Raw genomic sequence first — 22,140 nt, forward strand, 5'->3', positions numbered from 1 at the left:
TTGATTACTTGTATGGATTAAATTCCACCCTACTCAGAGACTCAGCTTCTTCACTGATACAACAGTGTAAAATGATAATAAACAGTTCTGAGCTGGACTGGAGCTTGAAAGGGAGTCATATTTTCTTATTTTGTCCAACTTAATTGAAGTCTGGACATAGTGGCATGCCATTTACTATGAATAAACATACTCTTTCACAAGCATTTTACTCCAGTTTTACCATTATTTTAACAACAGTATTTTACTGAGATTCTAACTGAAACTCCAACACTTCAGATATTCAGCCAGTATTAATTTATAGTGCTGACTTATCATTGTGAAACCTGTGTTTCTTTGAATGCYAAAGTTTATTTCAGCTGGGATCTATGCAGTCTTATACCATATATTTCGCTATCTGGGAAATTAAACTATTGCACAATTTGTTGCTTCATTTCCACTTTTTGCATTTGCTACAACTGSCTTCCCTGGGTTGACTCCTTTGTGTTGGAACAGCAGCTTCCCCTCTAATACCTTCACTTATTTTACAAAGGCACTCAGATACTCTGCTGATGTGCAAAGCACATTTACTGACTGACTTTGTCAGCCACAAGCAAACGGGTCTTGGGGTTGCCACAGCCCATGGTTTCAGCTGGCTGAATCCACACTGCCTGGCAGGAGGAGCTTCAAGTTATAGCCAGTCCTTGCCCTRTACTTGCACTTGGCTGCTCTGGAAGCCACCTGGTGCATTATCAAAGAAAGGCTGAAACTGGAACCCAAAGCACAGATTAGAGTGCTGAGCTACTGTGTCAACACAGACAGCCTCATCCAGGCCTAAGGTCGYTCCTTGTCAATTTTTATGGAAAAAAAATACCACCCTGAAGCATGTAGAGATTATTTTATCTATGTAAAATTGGTGGTTGCGCTGATGGCTGCAGCTCTGTGTTACTCTACAAAACATAACAATGTTTTTGTATAYTCTTTGCCTTGGCTGATCCAATCGAAAGTCTACAGCGTATCTAACTTCTGATTTCTCTTCCTAGAAACTAACACAACTGAAAATACTTCAGATAGAAGAACATAACCAGTAACCTTTTAAATTTGTCCTAATCCTAGTGTTAAATTAAATACTGCATACTAAATCTGTTAAATATATTGCATATATAAAGGAAAATTCTAGTGCATTTTATTTACATGTGTTGCAGGGTGACAGCATGCTATGAACTTATTTAAATTTTGTTTCATTATCCAGGGATATCTAAAACACAAGAYATTTTATAATATAAAGGACAACACTCTTGAAAGTTAGAATCAACACAGAAAATGAATGTCAGAAGATGAGGAAGTGAGAACAAAAGAAAATGAACATATTGCCATAAAAGATCTTAATAGTCTGTTTTTCTGGGAACTGTGTAACAGTATCTGTTGTTCACTGAGAGATAATAGAAGTATCACKGCTGAAGTTAAGCTGAGCAGTACAACTGATTATTGTTTATTTTCATTTTGTCTCATTGAATAACTAATTCTCTCACAGGATTATCCTCATTTCTCCTAGACTCTAGTATTAATGAAAGTATTAAATGATGACATACTTTTGGATCAGCTCACTTGGGGCCTGACCCTGTCCCGTTAAGTCAAGTGGATCATTACTATTCATATGAGCAGAGGGCAGAACTATCTGGGAGGTTTTGCAGAAAGCAAGACATACTCTAGAATGAAAGATCAAACAAGCAGATTGCTAGAGGCCAAAGGTTAGTTAAAAGGTCAGTCCCCATCTACAGAAAAAAAAAATRGTGGAAATATTTAAAAACTGCCCCACAAAAAATATAAATGAGACAGACATTTGAGATGCCAGGTGCAAGAAAGTACAGCATGTGTTTCTGTCTTTGCAACACAAGCTGTCAGTGTTTTGTCATCATTTTTAAAGTCAATTAATAAGTTAATTCAGATGTTTTCTTTCTTAAGTTAGATACTAAATATTAAGATTGTGTGGTACACATTTCAATTTCAAACCTACATTAATCACAAGCAAGTCTGAAATTACTGACAGATTATTTTTCTCTACATTTTGCATCATTGTTTGACTCACATTCAAATTGAAAAACACCAGCAAAACCATTACTCTGACTGTGTGGAAGTAAATCTGCTCTTAATTTTAYTTTATATCTAACTACTTGGTGTGTGTCTAGTAAATAACTTTTTTTTCTTGAGTATTTAAAAATTACTTCTCAGGAAAATAATTTAAATCTCAACATCATCTAGATGAATTCTACATGAATTCATATAGATGAATTTTATATTTAGCATATTTTTATATAAATTTTATAATATTTGACTTATAAGGAAATACTTAAAATCCCATGAAATATAATTATGGAATATTTTCCCCTGACTTTATCGATGTTTAAAATGAAAGTGTTTCCCTAAAAAGGAAAATTCTTTGGGAATTCCCCTGATTCCCATCAGCAAATACCTTTCCAACAACATATAGTCTGAAATGCTAGAAAAAAATGGAAGCCATTTATTTCTCAAAAGTGGATATTTTATACTTTTCCCTTCACTCATTCATTGTCTGCTATTGAAACAGKCTGAATGGGACTTGCTATCAGTGAGTCTAAATCACCAAGCAAGAGGTGAGTCTTACCATGTATTTTGAATATCTACAAGAAACATACAAAGAATTATAACTGATCATGTTTTTTCCTTTCCTTGATAATGCTCCAGTTGCTTCTGAAAGATAGGTTCGGTTCTCTACTCTGGGAAGGGTGGATCTTGAATAGCTGTCTTTAACAATGAGAAAAATAGGTGATGGCTTCACACCGTGTCTGTTTTTAGACCAAAGCRGTATGCTCAGGTATTTTATCACTTATTTCTAAAAGGACAGGGRTGGCGTTATATAATTATGTTTAGGCTTTTCAGATGTCCAGCCTGGAATGTCTAATGAAGAAGCGCTGCAGCCTCCCCTGCTCTGTGTGTGWGCGATCCTTCAATTCTTCCCGGATCCTGATTTTGCATTTCTAACGAAGCTGAACTGACAAAGCGTGAAAGTGGTCTAAAAGGAAAAACAAAGAAAGTGACCCYGCTTTCACTGTGCCAAAGACTAATCAATATTCCAGAAGCCCCGCTTTYCCCTCTCTGCTGATGTGTGGTTTGGGGTGGGTCGGTTTTGTTCTGGGTTGGTTTTTTTTTTTTTTTCCCCAGCGCTGGGCTCGCAGTCTCCTCCCCTTTCCTTAAGTTACAGGGATAGTAAGTTGCCGTTTTCCAGAGCACATGCAGATTGTCAGTTTTCCCCGGCTCGCTCCGCTGTACAGCTCTCTGCTCTCGGCTGGGAAGCCCCCGCTTCGTCCCCCGCGCTCTTAGAGAACGGAAGGTCCGAAAAAAGGTGAGCCCATCCCGTCCTTCGGCGTGGCTTCAGCGGGAAGTGGTCATTTTTCACTCTYTGCCTTTGCATGCTACGTAATGTAATGATCCTTTTGGCTGCACCCATATTCTTTCTTGATCTTGATGTAAATTGTACAGGACAGATTAGCTGCGTTAAACACCCTGGAAAGAAAAGGCACTGTGAATTATCTTTTTCTCCCTTCTCTTTTTTTTTTTTTTCCTACAAAATGTTTACATTAATCGGTCAGAAAAGGAATCCTGCTTCCACACAGCAGTCGTGTCTACGGTAGAATACTTACTAATTTAAATATTTAGCTCAGTCTCAGAATGTTTCCACTCCCTGAGGCAGCAAAGTTTATAGCATTCTGTTAAAATTCAGGGAAGATATTGCACTAAAGTGCCAGTCTTGAAACATATGGTAAAAACAGCTATCAAAACCCACCAAAATAAACTTGTTGCTACATGTGATTTTGTTTAAAACATGCTGGTTGAAACCCCTCTGTATTTATATTCTAAGTGCTTCCAAAAAAAAATATTTTGGCACTACATTCATTAAAAATGAGATGTTAGAGTCGAATTGTCTATAAGAGAGAGAGATTTCAGCAGAAGAACCTAACTCTGTTTCTTGATTTCTAATTTCTTTTATGAGCATGCCAGTGTATATTAACTAAGACTTCAGAAAATGGGATTCTCAGTCTGGAAAATACCTTTGAGGAGGCTCCATTATTAAACAAGCTCAGYCATCATAAAGCCCCACCATCTGAAATAAAATGTAATATCTTAATGAAAAACTTTTAATGCTAAAACAWTTTAAGGTTGATTCAATATGTAATTTCTTAAAATAAGAAATGTTGTGATCCTTGGGTTGTCCTGCACAGGATTTGAATGCGGTGATCCTGATGTGTCCCTTCCAGATTAGTACAGTCTGTGATTCCATGATATATCTTCATAATTGCTATCAGGACAAGCTAAGCCTCACTCTGCAATGCGAGCTGGTATCACAGTCTGAAGCAACAAGTTAAGTGGGGTATTACTTCTGATGTTTTACAGATGTGGTCAGAGTAGTTTATACAGCTAAAAGATGAATGTTATCAACATAAAACTGTCAAAGGCATATCTTCTAAATAGTGGTTGAGGGATAAATAAACTATTGCTGCTGCCTTTTTCCACGTGAAAAGAAGGAATTGAGCCAATGCATTCAATAATTTAAAAACATCTGAAACACAGAACATTAGTTTGAGCAAAGTATTTCTCTTCAATGGTTAATGTGAAGGTGAGGTGGTTCTTTTTCTCAGATAATAACAACCTGTTAAAAACATTAAAAGCAAGCCTGACAATTTTAAGTTATAACGTCATAAGTTCCTATGAATTATACTGATTTTATATTTGTTTATCAAAAATAAAAAAAAAGTTACTCCTGGGTTTTACAGCATGACAGCAGTTCAGGTAAATCTCTGAAGACATGGGACACTTATCTGATCAGTCCATACAATCCTTCTCTCACAGTTATTGAGGCTTTGCATCAAAAACTGCTTAGATATCATGAACAATACAARTTTTACCAAAACATGAAGAATATTCACTTCTATGTAAATATATAGCAAATCATTCCTCTAAAATCTTACGGATAAATCTTAGTGATGTTTGATATTTGTTGTCTTGCAGGTTTCTCCAGTACCTCCCACTGAAAAGAGTCCTCCACTCTTCTGAAGGGATACTGACAGAAGTTAATCATAAAAGAAAGCTTTCAGCAAGATAGATGACTAAAGGTAACGGAGAAGATCCAAAACCTGGAAGTAGGATGGAACGAATTCAACAAGGAGTCCGGAAACGTACACTTTTGGCAAAAAAAAAAGTGCAGAGCATAACAAAGGACGATGTTAAAAGTTATTTAATGAGGAATGCCTTTGTGCTCTTCACCGTTGTTGCTGTGATTCTTGGTGAGTAATTTGTTCAATAGGAATATTCTGTTCTCCAGTGCATTTGACAATGACGATGTGACTGGGTGATTTACATTACAAATGAGTTCCCAAATTCTTCTGCACTGATAAGAATGTTCTGGCTTGGAGAGTTTTGGCTTTGACAGCTGSATGAGGTTTAAGGAAGAGCCATTAAATTATTGAGAACAATTAAGAGTCATTTTGGTGAAAAAAACCCATAACAATTGTTTTGTGAATTCTTCTYCCAAAGAATYAGWTGCAGTAACTGAATTGAAYATTTTCAATTWTATCTTTTCCTACCAAAACCAGTTGCAGCAAAATGCCCAGGAATTAAGTTTCATTTACCTAAACTCTCAAAAAATTGACACCTCGCAGTGATAAACAGAAATTCGCAATGAATGAAATGAAATGAATGAAATGAAAGCAAAGGTGTATAATAAACAGAGCTTCAATATTTTCAGATTTCCCTTGATAAATGTAAACCTAAGTTTATTTTCTCTCAGCCACTGACAATCTTACACATGCATCTTTCAGMTGCAGTTGGGGCAACAATGGCAGTGTTACTTGTTCAAAGGACTGAAAGATAGCACCTGATTAAATGCCTTTTAAGAGTATATGGAAAGGAATCCAGAACATCAAACAGCATTTCAATTTGGAATGCACCAAAATGTAAATTTAAAATATTGCTACATACCTTGTATTAACATTAGAAAGAGAATCTGCTGAGAAAAGCAGGCTATTTTTTAAACTAGTTTTCCTTAAAATGGTTTCACARTYGCTTGTGATCATTTTTCTTYAGAGATTTTCAAAGTGGCATCATGTTTCSTGAAATAACCACTCTTTACAGGGTGAGGAAGAACTTTATGGCTCCACTGTGTGACTTTCACTTTTCTTGTTTGTTTAAAATATGAAATTGTGAMTCTGATCATGATGATGAAAACCCATAAGTTAGCACCCAAAGACAATCATATTTATGCTTTGCCTATGTAGGCCCTAATGTCCTTCATAACACTGTTCTGTATAAATCTGCTTGCTGCATTTCTTCCAGGAACGAAAGTTTTAGGGCTTTGGCATTGCTGTTGTTTGATACCACATCAACAGTGTTATTTTCAATTAATTTCAGGTTTGAAGGTCTTTTTCTGGATGACATTTATATTAATTGGCCTATTGGTAGAATAAAGTACCTTGTTGCTAAAGCAGTAATGTYAGTTTCTGATATTTATAAGCAGTATTTGATAGGAAGTGTTTTTAATCCCTGTTATATGTTTCCTCAGGGCAAAAACCCCATTAATATCAGGGATTAAAAACTTRGGTGTTTCATCTTCAATGGTGAGCAAATCAGGGCAAATCAAGCAATTTTTGAAACACTGTCCRACCTCAAAGAACGCAATTCTGTAATTGTTACTTTTCTATCCAGCGTGTGATCAATGTGCTTTTGCAATTTTTTTCTCTGACATCTACCTCCAGTGTGGCTCCCACGAACTTGTCAATGTGGGAAAATAAATGCAGACTGGGCAAGTGTTTCTGCTGTTATTGCTAGTTCTAATTAACTTAGGATAACTCAAGACACTGTGCCCATTTCTCCACCACCACCTACAGCAGTCAGAGGATTGATATACACTGGAACATGAGCTGGAGAACTAATGAAAATACCCAGCCTAGGATGAGCTGGCTGTTCCAATTCTGCTCATGAACCTGTAGGCAATATCCAGTATAACATATGAAAGAAAAGGTCTTCTCATTACCATCACAGAATGCTCAAAATTTTTCTCACATTTGTTGTTTGTGGTGCAATTTTGGAGTGCATGTGTATATCATCAGAACAGTAAATTCATGGTTAGTAGCTCATAAAAAGGTAAGATTTGGGATTTTAAAGAGTGTTTTGCTGTTATGGAAATATTCAGAAGTAGGGAACAGATGGCTAAAGAGTTTGAAAAACATTCACTGGTTGAAGTCCATCTGTCTAGTTTGGCAAGAATTAAGACATTATCATCACTCAGTTGTTTGGTGATCTGTGGGAAATCAAATGGTGGGCTTGGTCCCTTTCCTAGCAGACAGAAACCAATACTGTGGAATTAACCCAGCAATTAGCACTACAGGCTTCCTCAACTGAGATGCTTGAATGTGAGTCTAGGTGGAAACAAAACTGCACTCAGGCCTGGCTTGAATAATTTAAAAGAAATAAGGMTTAATAGTCTGTAATCTGGCAGACAGGTGACAGTTTTTAGGACTGTCAATCTAGAAGTTTTCATAGAGACCAAACTCAGGAAAGGGAAGATTGTGTTTAGAGAGAGAGCAACATTTCTTCAGAGGCATTTCTTTCACATCTCTTTTATAAAGGGATGGACATGAAAARGCCTTTTTTAATAGAGCATTTCCTATTTCTTTGCTGAGGATTGATTCTGGTAGAGGTTAAGTGCGTAGGATCTTATCTTGGTTCCAGTACTGCGGTTTATAGCAGGGACTTGGGCTTGTGTCTGTGGAAACTGAGACTTGTTATGACGTGGGTAACTACAACATGGAGTTCTTTCTGATGTGTACAGATATTTTGCAAACAAAGTGAGGTTTTTCTGGCATTCACATGACAAGGAGAAATACAGCAATTTACGCTGGCTTCTGTTCTTACACTGATTCTGAACTGAATTCACTAGCAGCTAAATACCAACMCAATTACTCATTAAAAACTTCTTGATGAAGATGCAGCAAGCCATAATTCATGTTGAGAAATATTTAGAACCATTCTCTATTTCCTGAAAAATGCATGGAATGTCCTTCAGATTATACCCTCTGCATAGGTAGGGTCTGTCTAGCACACTGTCATAATCATTGTTACTGTTTTTAGGGAAATTTAAACTTTTTTAAGCCCTTTGAGAAACTTTGAGAAAAGCACAGTCATTAAGTGAGTTACGATGCATTTTTTCACATTATTCTTGTACACATAAAGATATTACAAATTAGTTTTCTGCAGCCATTTTTGTCAAGATCCAATAGATGAGATTAATCTTGTGAGACAAATTGGTGAGGCTGACCACTGGTAAATTGAGAACATCACAATGACCAGGAGCACTTTAAGGTAGGGATCATGGTGGCCCACGGAAAATCTGCAGGAAGTCTCATGAACTTTGAAGTGCCAGCCAAATTACTGGCAAAATCTCAGGCAATGCCCTCTCTCCCACGGTACTTAGAATCATCATCCTGTCCCCAAAAACGTCTTCCTTTCAGATACACTACCTTTATCAGCCTGTCTTCATTCTCACCTCCCATTTTCTGAAAAATGGCAAAGGAGCCCAGACTCTGACAAGACTCTAAATGCCCAAGAATCTCCTGTGGGTTCTGAACTTGAATTGCAGGAAAGACCAAAACACACCGGGCTGCTAAGCAGAGATCTTCAGAAGCTGTCCACAGAAAAATTGTGTTTTAATTGAGTGCCTTAGTGATATACAGGCAGGTTGTCAAGCAAGTACTATGAAAATTAGTTTCTGCATGGTTATTAAGCTTCAATTCGCTAGCTAAAATTCTTTTTACCRGAGTTATATGTTGCAGTTGTCTGTGGGAACTTTCAAGGGGGAGAGGGATGTTTCCAGTTCTGTTTTCTGACTAATTGTTCCCCCAGAGGGAACAGGGGATCAGGCCTGGCTGTCACTGAAGCCAGGCTTCTGTGATTGCCAGCAATCTCACAATAGGTGTGAAATGTAGATAAGCCCACACAACCTGTGCTCTGCAAAAGCCTGCACCATGTGGAAGATTACAAAACTTTCCAATGTGTTTGCAAAAAAAAAAAAAAACAACTAGTTAAAAGTACAGGAAGAAGCCAGGTGAGATGAAGGCATTACCAATGCCCCTTGTCCCTGAAGAGAAAAAGCAAAGAAATAAATAAATCCTTCAAAGCATAGTTTGTGATACAGAAGGCAGAAAACTGCGAAACTCTTAAAATACTTGAACAGTGAGGARTTGTGCAGAGGAGCAGATTCTCCTATCTCGGCAACACCTCTCTTCTGAACAATTGTTAAAAGACCTAAGGGTCTTTAAGGGGCACCAGTCTGTGATACTCAAACAAAATTCAGGATAATGYCCACAAAAACAACAGCCTTGTGTGTTGAAGCGAACCTTTCCTGCTATGGGCAGATCTCTGTGTACACCCAAGGTGAGGCTGACACAGCCAGAGAAGGGTATTAGACCCTACTATGTACTGACAGTGACAATGCCTAAGGTGGCCTTGGTAAAAGTTCCATGAGAACAAAGTAAAGATCCATCACTGAAAGGCCAACAGCTGTGGGACCTCAGTTTTAGGTGAAAGGAAATGTTAAAACATAAAGAGAGAAATTACACAAAAAAACCCACCATAGAATAGTAAGATATAAGTGAGAAAATTAAGACAGTTTGGCTACAGCTAAGGAGAAATGAATTATTTTTATGCTGAACTCAGAGGCTGACTCTGTCTCAGTGCTCCCCTAAAAAACCTGTCTAGCACTACTGCTTTCTCACTGAGTGRCAAAACCTTCCTAAGTAATATTCTGAAAAACTTGCTAATCAAAACTGTTTTTTAATAGTTATAATTTTTGGAATTAAAAAAACGATGGACACCATAAAATTCAGAGTGACTTAACACTTCAAAAGAGATTTTTTTTTTCCAAAAGGAAGAAAAAGTAAAGAAACTCAAAGAACTTTAACTCTGCTATTAAGAAGCCAGTGGTAAAAGTCAGTCTGTGAAATATGAACAGTATTCTASTTTAACAGTTACCTGGAAAATTAAATAATGTTTATATATTATCACAATCCACACTTCTYACCATTCCTGCTGTTGCTACTGAAATGAAACAATGATGACTGTTGGACTGCCATACATGCCACAGAGCAGCAACAATAAACTTGGCTACCTCGTGAATAACAATTAAGCATTCTGGGGAGTGCATCTGTGCATATTCCCACAGTAAAAATGCAAAATCTGACAAATTTTACTTACTTCTTCTTAGATTAACTTCTGTCCTAATGCTTTAAATTGTCAGGTCAGTAGACTTGTGAAAGAAGTATGTCTGAATGGTCGTAAAACAGTCCAGAGAAATATACATTCACTGCATCCTTCACACACCTTGACAAAATACAGTTGATATTCTCAAAATACTCTCTAAAAATTAAAAATATTTTTTGTATAATACTGCTTCTTACTGATCATATTTCAAGGCTATCCTAGGCAAAATGCATGGCAGTAAGTGCATGAAACATTTAGGATATGGTTTCTAAGARATTTTACAAGAAAATTCTCTAAATGCCATTGCAGTATGGCCATCATGCTATCAGAAGATATTTTACAACTGAAACAGTAGTTATCTTAAAGATTCTCAAAAAAAAWTTGTGTTGACCATGAAAGGGGACTGAAAAGGCATTCCGTTTTCAGTGGACAGGGATTGTAATTGCTGTAGCGACTGCAAAGCAGCACAAAATCAAAAGCAAGATGCCAATTATTTGTATGCTGAGTAAATATTTAACGTTGTTAGATCCTTACTAGCACTTGTTGTAAAGCTAGAACAAGCTGTCATTGGAGATGAAATGCTCTTGAGTTGGCCACAGTGAAGGTGTGGCTGAAGGTGGTATGAGCAATTGCTCATGAATTCCTGAAAATTTCATTCATTTAGCTTAAACTTCTCACATAATTTCTTGAAATCACCAGGCACTTAAAGTTTCAAGGGATTACATGATACCATAGAAAAATGGATTTATAAAACACCACTTATCTCTTTACCTGCATTTGACAAACGATGCAAATAAATCCAATGCTAAAGAGAAAGAAGAAAATGTGCTAGATAGTCAAGATGTCAATAAGGCTGCTGAAAACAAAAGTAAGATATAAATGCAGGCATTGGGATAATTTTTACTGTACTGTAGCACAGAYTTCTGGATCAGTAGGTGAGACATACTGGCTTCTTTAGGTTTTCATGCCTTGTTAAAAGAAAATCAAAYATTTTGGAGCCACCAGCTTCATAAAATTAGCCATGTAGCCACAGCAGTTACATGTATCCTCTGACCATCCTCCCAAATCCTTTTGTTTATTGTGCATTTCTTCAAGGTTTTGTGTCCCATTTCATTTTCGATTACAACCCTGTAATCTTATGGTACGTAAACTTACAACAAGCCAGAGACTGAGGTGCTGGAGCAAGTCCAGAGACAGACAGCGGAGCTGGGGAAGGGTCTGGAGCACAAGTCCTGTCAGAAGCAGCTGAGGAGCTGGAGGTGTTCAGCCTGAAGAAAATGAGGCTTAGGAGAGACATTGTCACTCTGTACAGCACCGTGAAAGGAGGCTTTAGCTGGGTGGGGGTCTGTCTCTTCTCCCGGGACAAGAGGAAAAGGCTTAAAGTTATGTCAGGGAATGTTTAGTTTGGAAATGATGAAATATTTCTTCATAGAAAGGGTTGTCAAATACYGAAACAATGTTGCCCTGGGAAGCGGAGGAGTTACCATCCATGGAAATATTTAAAAGGTGCGTAGATGTGGCACTTAGGGACATGGTTTAGTGATGGAATTGGCAGTGCTGGATTAAGGGTTGAACTTGAGATCTTTTCCAGCCTCGATGTTTCTATGGTTTGATGTGATTTAGCAAATTTTATAATAAATGTTTTTCATAGTGTGTTACAATTCAGTCCAACCGGAGCTTTGGCACAATAAGGCAATGCAAGTGATAACTAAAAAATACTTATTAAGGAGCTGAGAAATTTCTCCCTCCCATAAAAATTTCTCTGTTTCTGTTATTCACAGAATATGCTATGGTGTCTTCARTGTATATTAGAGAACAATTTGGCTCCTCACCAAATCTTAAATTATTGATAGATACAACAAGTGTATGTGGTATAGAGTTGGGAAGAAGCTGTAGAAAATATTAAAAGAATAAAGGAAAATTATTCCAGAGAAATTTTACTAAAAGCTGGATTATTGCATTTATTATGTCAACCCAACAGACCTGAAGCTGTACAGACACTGTTTGCACTTTTGATCAACACAATGAAGCCACAGGGTGGCTTAAAATCCATACAYRAGAAATTTATTTAAAATCCATACACAAGAAATTTATGTTGATTATAGGTTTCATGACACTTTTTAAAATAAAAGAGTAAAATAATAGGCTTGATAAGCTGTGCAACGGTGAAACGGAAAAAAATTAAAAGTTGGAAAAGAGGCAAAGAAAACCAGAAGGATAACAGGAGAATCAGGACAGTGACAAAATGCTACTGCTACTCATATTTCATGGTTGTTCTCTTGTCCTTTCTTTTAGCGTCAGTTACATCCACCTTTAGAATTCTTGTTTCATTCTCTACATTTAAAAAAATCTTGTTTAAAATTTGACATGTCTATATATTTTCTATTGATGTGGATAGAAGACCATAAATAGAAATGAACTTGAGAGTTACAAAGCATGTGCTTGTTTTTCACCGTTTACAGTAGATTGGCATGACCGAAAATTGACTTATTCAAAAAGAGTCTGTAAAAGATGGGACTTAAGTTTTAAGCACCATTTACACTGAAAAGTAATGTGGTCCCTCAAAGTGAGTTCCATAAAGGCTTTGGTTTTACCATGCACAAGGGCTAAATGAAAAATAAAAGAGTAGAATTGCCTTTGTGGTACAGGGCCATTAGTCAGGGAACTCCTGGGAGTACAACCAAAGGCAGTTGATAAAAAATATACTGCATATGTTTTGATGTCTTTAAAAATTATTTTGACTTGGGAATCCATACACTAAACAGACATGAATGTGAAATACAATCATTCAAAGACTAAAATGAGAGCAAAGGAATTTGCACATGGAATCCAAATCTCAGAGCTTTGTGTCCTTTTAGTGCGTGAGCTAGAGCTGGAAGGCTCAGCAGGGTAACACCCAAGGCCACAACCTAAGCACGCAACTGCCTAAAACTTGCCAGGAGAAACAAAGACAAACAAACAAACCAACAGGTTTGCATTCCTGCTCCCACTCCTTTCTGAGTCAGGACCATGTTGGACATTTTCASCCCGTGGAGATCCACAATTCCAAGAGTCTCCCCTTGGGAATGATGTCAGCAGCACCTGAGGAGTTGGGTTATTCTTTGCCTCTCAAAAGGCAAGTTATGGAATGAGACAATCCCACCGTTCCTTTCCAAGGTGTGTTGTTAAGCAGAGGGAAATGCAAGGCTTCAAGGACAAATACATGTGCCAAGAGAGCAAAAGGGTTCATGCTTCATATAATACCATTGAAAAATTGATTTATAAAACACTTATCTCTAATAACTGAAATGCTCACCTGTAGCAGGGAGCCCATGGCTGTGAAGTGATCCTTTGAGTAAGAACAGAGGCACAAGGGTATAACACAGGATACCCCAAGTCCAGAAGGCTCTGTGCATTCTGTATGTGTCAGTTATGCTCAGTTGCTCTTCCCTCAGGACTTTGCCTGGAATTAGGCAAATAGATATGTAGGTCATGGCAGTTCTGAGAAAAACACARGCAGAGAGGTGAGAACCTGAGGAGTCTTCCAAACCAGATGGAGCAATGCCCATTAACTTTATAGAGTTCCAGAACTAAGTTTTTTTTTTTTATCTGGAGGGACTTTAAAGGTCACAGTTTGGACTCAGGTACTTACTGGGTATTAAGTATTATTCCAGGTGCAAGTTTCCCKTTGCCATTTGTGTGACCTTTAAGACAGGAAAATTCTACCATTCTGAATAACACCTAACAGTGAGAAGGGAGGTGTCATTGCCTATATGGAGGCTGCATCTAAATTATTTGTCCATGCTACAATATGTCTTTCAGATGAGTTTACTCACAAGAAGTAAGGCATGATACCTCTTTTTAATCAACTGCAATAAAAGGCTTCTGGAAATTCTTATGTTGGAAGAGGTTGTTGGCAACAAACAAATAGATGGAAGGTTCTATTTAGAAATAGTTTCACAGTCATAGTGAGGATTTTAGGGATAAAGTGGCTCAAAATCAAGCAGCTAGGGTCTGAAAGCATTCTAGTTGTCTTTTTAAGAAGGTGGAAACATGATTTCATGAATTTCAGCCTTGGACCTGATTTTCTTATGGAAAGAATTCACTGAATGACAAATCAAACATAAAAAAGGTGTTATGGTAGAGCTTACACCTGATATGGCAAAAGTCTTGTATTCTGCAACAGAAAATGCTCCCTCTCAGCCTACCCAGGTTGTTTGAATGTTTCAGCAAAATACTGGACAAGAAAGATTCTTTAAAATCTTTTAACAAAGGCTGCCAAACAGTTCTGGCATGGGCATATCTTGATTCAACAAAATACTTTATGACCTCAGAGTCAAACAAGTCAGTAAGAGATTTAGAGTATCAGCGCTAAGCTAAATTAACAGGTGGTTTTGTAAGAATTAAAAGTTGGGCTAGCTCCATAGAGACATGAATGCATAATTTGAATGGCCTGCTAATGATGGCACAAAACTGCATAGGAAGACAGTCAGCCTAAAATGAACTCTCTGCAGTGTGTGTCTAAAATGAATTTAAAAAAAAAAAAAAACCCAAAGGCAACTCTCCATATCTAACTTCAAGATCTCTGTCAAACTACACTAAAAGTTCCTCAGAGTAGAGTTCTGTTTTCTGTGCATGTTTACACAAAGTTCTTGGACCTGAGTGATCTCAGCCTCACTGACTCTGATTCCTTAGTGCTACTATACTGTAAAAAAGACAAAATTGTATGGATGGGCAGCTGAAACCACAGTGGGGAAAAATAAAATTCAGTGTTGGTAAGGAATATGTCAACTTCCAGCTGAGGAAAAACAGGAAAGAAAGAAATGTAAAGGCAGGAAAGGTACCCTATAAATTTTCAGAGAGCTTTCTTTTCTCTTTTGACCTATATTTTATGGGAGGTTCTGGACTACATTAACTTTAGTCCAGAACATGAAGCAGCAAAGTAAAGACAGACATGAAAGAAAMAGTGAGTATTTTGTAAAGCAATTATTAGTAATTTTGTAAAGCACTAAGCAGTACCATAATTCAAAATAATATTCTATAAAACATAATCTGACACATATTGTGAATGGCTGAGCTTTTGTATACACACAGTATTATATTGCTTCTGCATAATTCATGGAATTATTTGCTATTTTTTGTATCAAAAGCATTTTTTTATATAGCTCACAAACTAACAAGACTAAATAAACTAGGCATAGTTTGTCTTTCAATGAATCTCTTGTCTGAGGATGAAATCAGGAATAATGTCCCTATTCCATTAAGAACAGTCTGCTTCAGTGCCAGCAGTGAAAACCCTTCTTCMTTCCAAATCCTCAACTAATGCCCTGTAATTGCTTGTCTTAAAAATAAAAATTAAAACAAAAAGAAAGGGAGAGAAAAGTTGAGAAAAAGAGATAAACACAGAAACATTTCAAGGAAAACAAGAAAAAAAATTAAAAATATTTAAATGCAAACAGAGAAGCAGAAGTTGGATAAAAAGAGAATAATTTTTTGGGCATGTTCTCAAAGGAAGAAAATTACCTCCTAATTGGGGAAGACAGGCAAACGAGCCAAACAWCTAGAGACAAAAGGGGAGAAGTGCATGAGTCTAACACTAGAGCAAAGAAATAGCAAAGGACAAATTTCAATGGTTTCTAAAAATCTTTATAAACAGCACTCAGAAGCTGTTGTATCCTCAAATTTGGTGTAGGTGTCCAGTTTAGGCAGCGCCTGATATAACAGTGTTTTTTCCTTGTTTCTTAGTTCCATCAGTTTTTTTCTTGTTTCTTAGTTCCATCAGCTTCAGGCTCCACTTTCTACTTGCATGCTTTCTGTACACAAAATTCAAGGAGGAGAAGGTGTATCTGAAAGTAAAGGCAACCTGCAAGTGCCCAGCCATAGCTATAAAGGTGTTCCAGGAATTCAGGCTGCTCCAGAGCTGGGCAGAAGATGGCAGGCAGAGTGTCTGACTGATTTTGAGCTGGGAAGTAAGAGTCCATGTATCTCTGTTAATCTATATCTCCAAACACCCACAAAAAAAAAAAAAATTAGAAAACAGCTCTGCTCCTTTGCAAATTGTAATTGAATACTGGTATTAGAAGTCTGGTGTGGGTTTTTTGGGAAAATAATCTTTCTTACAGGATAAAGCAGACCTTCAGSGTCAGGCTCAAGGGGCAGGTGTATTCCTGACATCAACATGACTCTTACCTGGCTATACACTTGCATTTCTCTGGACGTGTCCCTTTTTCAGAGCCCAGATCTTTCCTGGATCATGTCTAAGATACCTAGCTCTTTCACACTATTTCTCCCATTAYTCCCCTCAAGGGGTGTCTCAGGCAAAGGAGAGGTAGTTGCTTGTGCCCAAAGTAATCCATATTTCACCTTAATATGCATCCTAATAGAGCAGCCTGGAGCACAGGTCATTAAACTCTCTGCTGCAGTGTCATTGTGCACTTCAAACCTGTTATTTATGTTCAACAAAATAGTTTCAGAGGGAACATATCTACCTATCTACAAAAGGAAAACCAGAAAGCAAGGAAGGAGGAGTTGATATACCAGGGGGTGATACACCTGGGGGTGAAGATTCAACACAAAATCATGGAACAAAAATTATGAAAATCAAAATAATGCTAAGCAAATTGCGTGATTCTTGTGGCAAGCAAGGAAGAAATTATAAAAGGTTGAGATTTTGTCGGCAACTTGAAGTATTTCTTATCACTACAGAAGTAATTCACCTGTTTGCCTCAAGTAAATACAGTTGTGGACTTATCTGAAACAGGCTGTTAGAAGAAAAGGTGTCAGGACAAAATGRTAAATTAAGCAGAAACAAATGACCCAAAGAACAAAAGCAGTCATTCCAGAGCTCCGCAGGAACATAGGAATGAAATGGCTGTGCAGCTAACAAAAATCTACAATGTCCCATTAAACTGGTAGAAGCCTGATTCCCTTCATGGCTCTTGCCCAATTTCTGTTATAGAACAAAATGTTATTTGCTTGCTGGTTACAGGGTTTTCTGGAACTGGACTATTAACAGTTGTCGGTTTAGAACGGCATTCTACTTAGCGTAAGGTATTCATTTCCGGTTATTTTCAAAGTTTTGTATTTCCTGCTGGAAAAGAAAAAGTAATTCTGTATCTCGTATATTAAAGAAAAGGATATTGATATGGACCTCATTTAACAGTGTTCTGGGATTTGCAGTAGAAAGCAGAAGTACGTAACTCTCAGTGGTGGGTTGCAATTGAACTGGCAAACRCTGATAAAGAAAAAGCAGCTTTTGCATCATCGTTGATATAACACAGAGGAATTTCCTCTTGAAATATGCTCAAGTGATGTTTGATCAATTAAGATGTACAGCTGGCAGAATTTTCTATTTTTTGCTTGAAAATACAGCAGAGAGCATGGACATTRTGAAAAATAAAATTTCCAGATAGTTGTATGCTCTTAATTCCTGTGTGGTTCAGAGAGAGACCAAAAGCTCATAAGGGTTAATTTCAGTAACTTAGACTTAAAATAATGAGTTATTTGAAATAATGAAAAAAAGCAATGCTCTATTAAATTTTTATATATCATTCTTCTAAGTGGGTCAGAAGGAGGATAAACATAAGCTTCCCCAAAGTTCTTGAATGAATGTTTAGATGTGGGTAAAGCCCCATCTCCCATCTTCTAAGAGTTATGGTTCAAGGTATTTTTTAATTGATGTGTTGTTTTAAACTCATGTGTAGGTGTGCCCCCCATTTCCTATATGCAACACGAAGGATCGTGTGAAACAGCCCTCCACTATTGTGAGACCAAGGCATTTTTGTGGCACAATTAAGAACTTCATTTCTCCAAGGAAGATTTTGAAGCTCATTTTCAAATTCAGTTAAGGAAAATGTGCGATTATTTTTTTATTTTTAATGGATAGCCATCTCCATAGCATATCTGTTCAAAAAAAAATTAATATTACAGAAGTATTTTTGTCTTGCTACTTCAGACCCAGATTTCATTGCTTACTTCATCACACTTTGATGTTAATCCTTTTAAGACATTTTATATAGAAGGTTATGTGTTTCTCAGCCGTTACAGGTATATCCATAGTTTTAAAAGTCTGACATGAAGATTTTGTTATTTCCTTTCTGGTACCCAGTATCTTGAAGTGAAGACCATGGACCATTCATCAATGTGTTCCTATTTTAGAATAAAGAATTCCAAATCATATTTACCATTTTGCCATTTCATTTCATTGRCCTAACTGCCAGAATTATTTTAATTTTCTGTTCTTTGCAAGTTCTAAATCCTCTCTTCACTGTATTCATACATACTGAATTTAATTTTGAACATCTACATTGGTATAAAATCACTATAATAAAATTGATCTTATTAGATTATTCTGATTGTCATCAGGATTATCTGCAAATAATTTTTTGCATAAACTCAACTGTATCACTGACAAAAACACCTCAAAAATCCTTTTGTAACTCCAAGCTGATTTGCTTTTTCATGATGAACTGTATAAATTAGTATGTTTCTGTTACGAACTGTACACATRTATAGAATTCAACTTCTTAACTTTTACAGCACCACTGATTTTTGTCCAGAAAACCCTAAGTTTTGGTAATAAATCTACTCTTTCCTGGGGTGCAGAAATGGTACACTATTAACTATTTGAGAAGTCAGGCTTTGATAGTGTTGATTAGTTGATCTTTTCTGTTACAAAGGGTAGACAGAAACCTGCACAACAGGTTGTGGGAGCTTGTTTCACACAAGGCTTTGTCTCATTACAATTTTCAGAATTAACCTGAAACTTGAAACTTTTACTGAGAAAGGGTAGTTCCAATATTCAATCTTCTCAGTCTTGATTGTGGACAGTGCTAAGCACTAAAACTCCTGACACACACAAAGCAGTGTATGGTTTTTGGAATACTGTATACCTTCCAAAGTATGGAAGTGCCTCCTACCAGGTCTTGGTTCAGGGCTTTTTTTTTTGATCCTTTGTCATTGTGTCTATTTTTAAATCATCACCATGTGCTTCTAGGTCACTATTTCAAGCCTGTAAATGTTAATTCTAAGAAGCTAATTCAAAGAAGACAAAGCTACCTTGCAAAATCTGACTTCTCWGCTTTGAGGATTTGGTTAATTGAATTTTGGCAGGTGGGATGTAATAACCAGCATCCAGTTACTCAAACTCAAAACAGAAAATAAATTTTAATCTTAATTTGTTCTAGAATCAAGAGAGACTGATAAAATCATGCTGTTCTGCTTTCATCATCAAACCCTACAATAGGAAATAATCTACTTAAATGTCTTCTTGAGCTGCTGACTGTATGAACAAAATCAATTTTCAKAAATATCTGTGAAACCACTACTACTGTATCTATATTCCAAGCAGGGAAACTGAGTCAAAGAAAGTTTCTCATGTCTTGGGMGTGACTGCATACAAATCTATAGCAGTGCTAAGATTAAGGCTGAAGAATTAGTAGCTGTTGTGTGTTGACCCATTTCGACATAATACACTACCAGGGCACATTTTTTTTCACATTGCAGAAATTCTTTCTGTAAACTGTAGTGCTGGGCAACCCTGTAATTACGCACAGAGCACATTAAGACAAAAAAAGGCCAATAATTTTTGGCTCAACAGGTTTACATGGAACTTCAGAAACTCACTACCAACAATATTCATTCAAACAGCCATCTTAGGTCACTTTATGCTGCTTGGATGGCAGTGGGACAGATAATCGAGCCCTTATAGCACARCATAAGGACTAGCTCTTATAGCAGCCTCAGAAACCCTGAGCAGCCTCAGTGAGGCTTTGTGCTAGTGCAGGGATTAATTCATGTGGAACTAATTGCAGAACTGTGGCCTAAGTAAGAAACCGGTCTAGCTCTGTTTGCTTGTTACCCAGTTGTCAAAATGTAGTGCTCATTAAGTGCAGAAACAAAAGGTCCGGATGGATTCTTTATATCTGAGAAATGTGTTTCCCATRTAAAAAGAAAATAATGAGTAACACAGCAGCAGAATTTAAAACTTTGTTGAGAAGAAGGGAAATTCTTAGGCAGGACTTTTAAACAAGAATAATTCACAGGCCCCTTTTCTATTTTATGATGTAATTTTACCTAAAATAGGTAAATGCAAAAAGCATTTATACAAAAAGCATTTTAACTACCTGAGAGTGCAGAACATGAATGAGATTAAACGAAACACCTTTGTCTGATCCTGCCACTCTCTTCCATTACACAAACTCCATGCTTGGTGCCATTTTCACTCTAATCACTTTTCTCTCCATCCTGTAACATGTTCTGTTTTCTGTTCTACACATGACATTTCTGGACTCCTCTAGCTTAACCAACCTGCTGAAGTCCATAAATCRTGATTAGACAGAAGTCAATAAATTGAGAGTTACAGCTGTTTCCTTTCACCAGCAGATGTCAATAATCTAGTGTAGGAGGCATGACCACATTTTTAGCTTGCAAACTTTGGCATGATGATATTATCTATTCTGTGGAAGTACCAATCAGAAATTTGGCTTTAAATGAAAGCACAGCCATGAAGTGATTAAGAATTAGAACCAGCACTTGTCAGAAGTGCGCAATGTTACATCATKTTCAGGATGTGCTCAAGTTCTAACAAGATCTAGAACAGAGCTGGAATGCTCTGCTGCCCAACGTCACTGAGGAGCAGTTTTAAAACATTTTAGGAAACCTCATTCTGTTTATCTTTCAAAAAGAAAGTGAAGGCACCAACAGCTATGTGGCCACACAAAATAATTGCCTCAGGGAATTGACCTGACTGAAAACTAACCCAGTAAAATAAATTCGTTTGCAGCAGGATCAATCTTCAGGTCCAGCTTTCTACACAGTCACAGTTAACCCAAATGCCAGTACTAGATAGTGGGGAAGAACATGGAGTCACGAATGGACAGGAGAGAGAGCTGAATTTTGCCTTCTGCAAGATTAATGTGCTCTGGATAAAGCCATGTGTTGTTTGGCTGGATATAGAAGTTCTACATCAGAGAGGCATCAAGCTATTTAACAATTGCAAACTGCTTCTGGTCATGTCAGCCATACAAATAACTGAATAAATATGCAAATAAAGCAGTTGGTGATGAGGCAAAATCTTCAAAGCTGTAGCAGGGAAGTTTAGGTTGCCAAACATCAGCACATCTATGGCTTCCACTTGTAAATGTATCTCAAGCATCATTTATCTGCTCCCAGCGAGATAAATGAATCCAGGCATTCCTTTGCTCCTGCCCCTCAGGCATTGATACCCACCATGTAATCATCCAGTAAGGCCTTCCAGCCCTGATTATCTTCTTCTTTGCAAGTGTCAGTATTCCTGAAGGTAGGCATGTGTAGCTGCTTACCTCCTGCCTCCTTTTGACTATGAAAAGACCAAACCACAAGGGGATTCTCAAATACTGTCTGTCCTGGTTATCTCCTTCCATCTGAAGCACATCTGCAGGATCAGGCCCYACAGACTAAACAGGCATGGACAAGATTGGTAGCTAGTATGCGTATGCATTTTATATATGATTACACTCAAAATCCCAGAATTCAAGAYGCTTAGCTGCAGTAGCAGGGGTTGCTTCCTTTACATTAGTGCTCAAGATATAACTCTGACAGTAATCCACATTTTAGAAAAATCGCAGCACAAAAATCCTCATGAATAACTGTCYGGATTCTGGCCAAGAGAGTGTTAATTTTTGCAGYAGTCAGGAGGGGGCTTGCCCAGGACCCAGAGTTTAACCTTTACCACCTTACATCATGTTTGGGGTCAGGGTGAGGGGCCGCTTCTGGGTCTCGGATCATGTTGGGGTTTTCTGCGTGGTGAGCACTTATGTGTGAATCATTTGCCTCTTGTACACTTTGTTATTAAAATTATTATTGGGCTTTTTCTTATTTCATTGCYGTGTCCAGTAAATTGTTCTTATCTCAACG

The 22,140-nt window shown here is 37.3% G+C and overlaps 1 protein-coding gene across 1 annotated transcript in view; it reads left to right on the forward strand.

Moving 5' to 3' along the window:
* The first annotated feature begins 3,212 nt into the window (after positions 1-3,212).
* SLC1A3 (solute carrier family 1 member 3) overlaps positions 3,213-22,140 on the forward strand; it is a 63,396-nt gene continuing 44,468 nt past the window's right edge. The window contains exons 1-2 of the mRNA XM_057364676.1: positions 3,213-3,358; positions 5,023-5,297. Coding sequence (XP_057220659.1) covers positions 5,117-5,297 — 181 coding nt within the window. The 5' untranslated portion in view covers positions 3,213-3,358; positions 5,023-5,116. The remainder of the gene's footprint in view (positions 3,359-5,022; positions 5,298-22,140) is intronic.

Source organism: Malurus melanocephalus, unplaced genomic scaffold (assembly GCF_030028575.1).
Source record: "Malurus melanocephalus ecotype Western Australia unplaced genomic scaffold, MMel_1.1 scaffold_41, whole genome shotgun sequence".
Lineage (NCBI taxonomy): Eukaryota > Metazoa > Chordata > Aves > Passeriformes > Maluridae > Malurus > Malurus melanocephalus.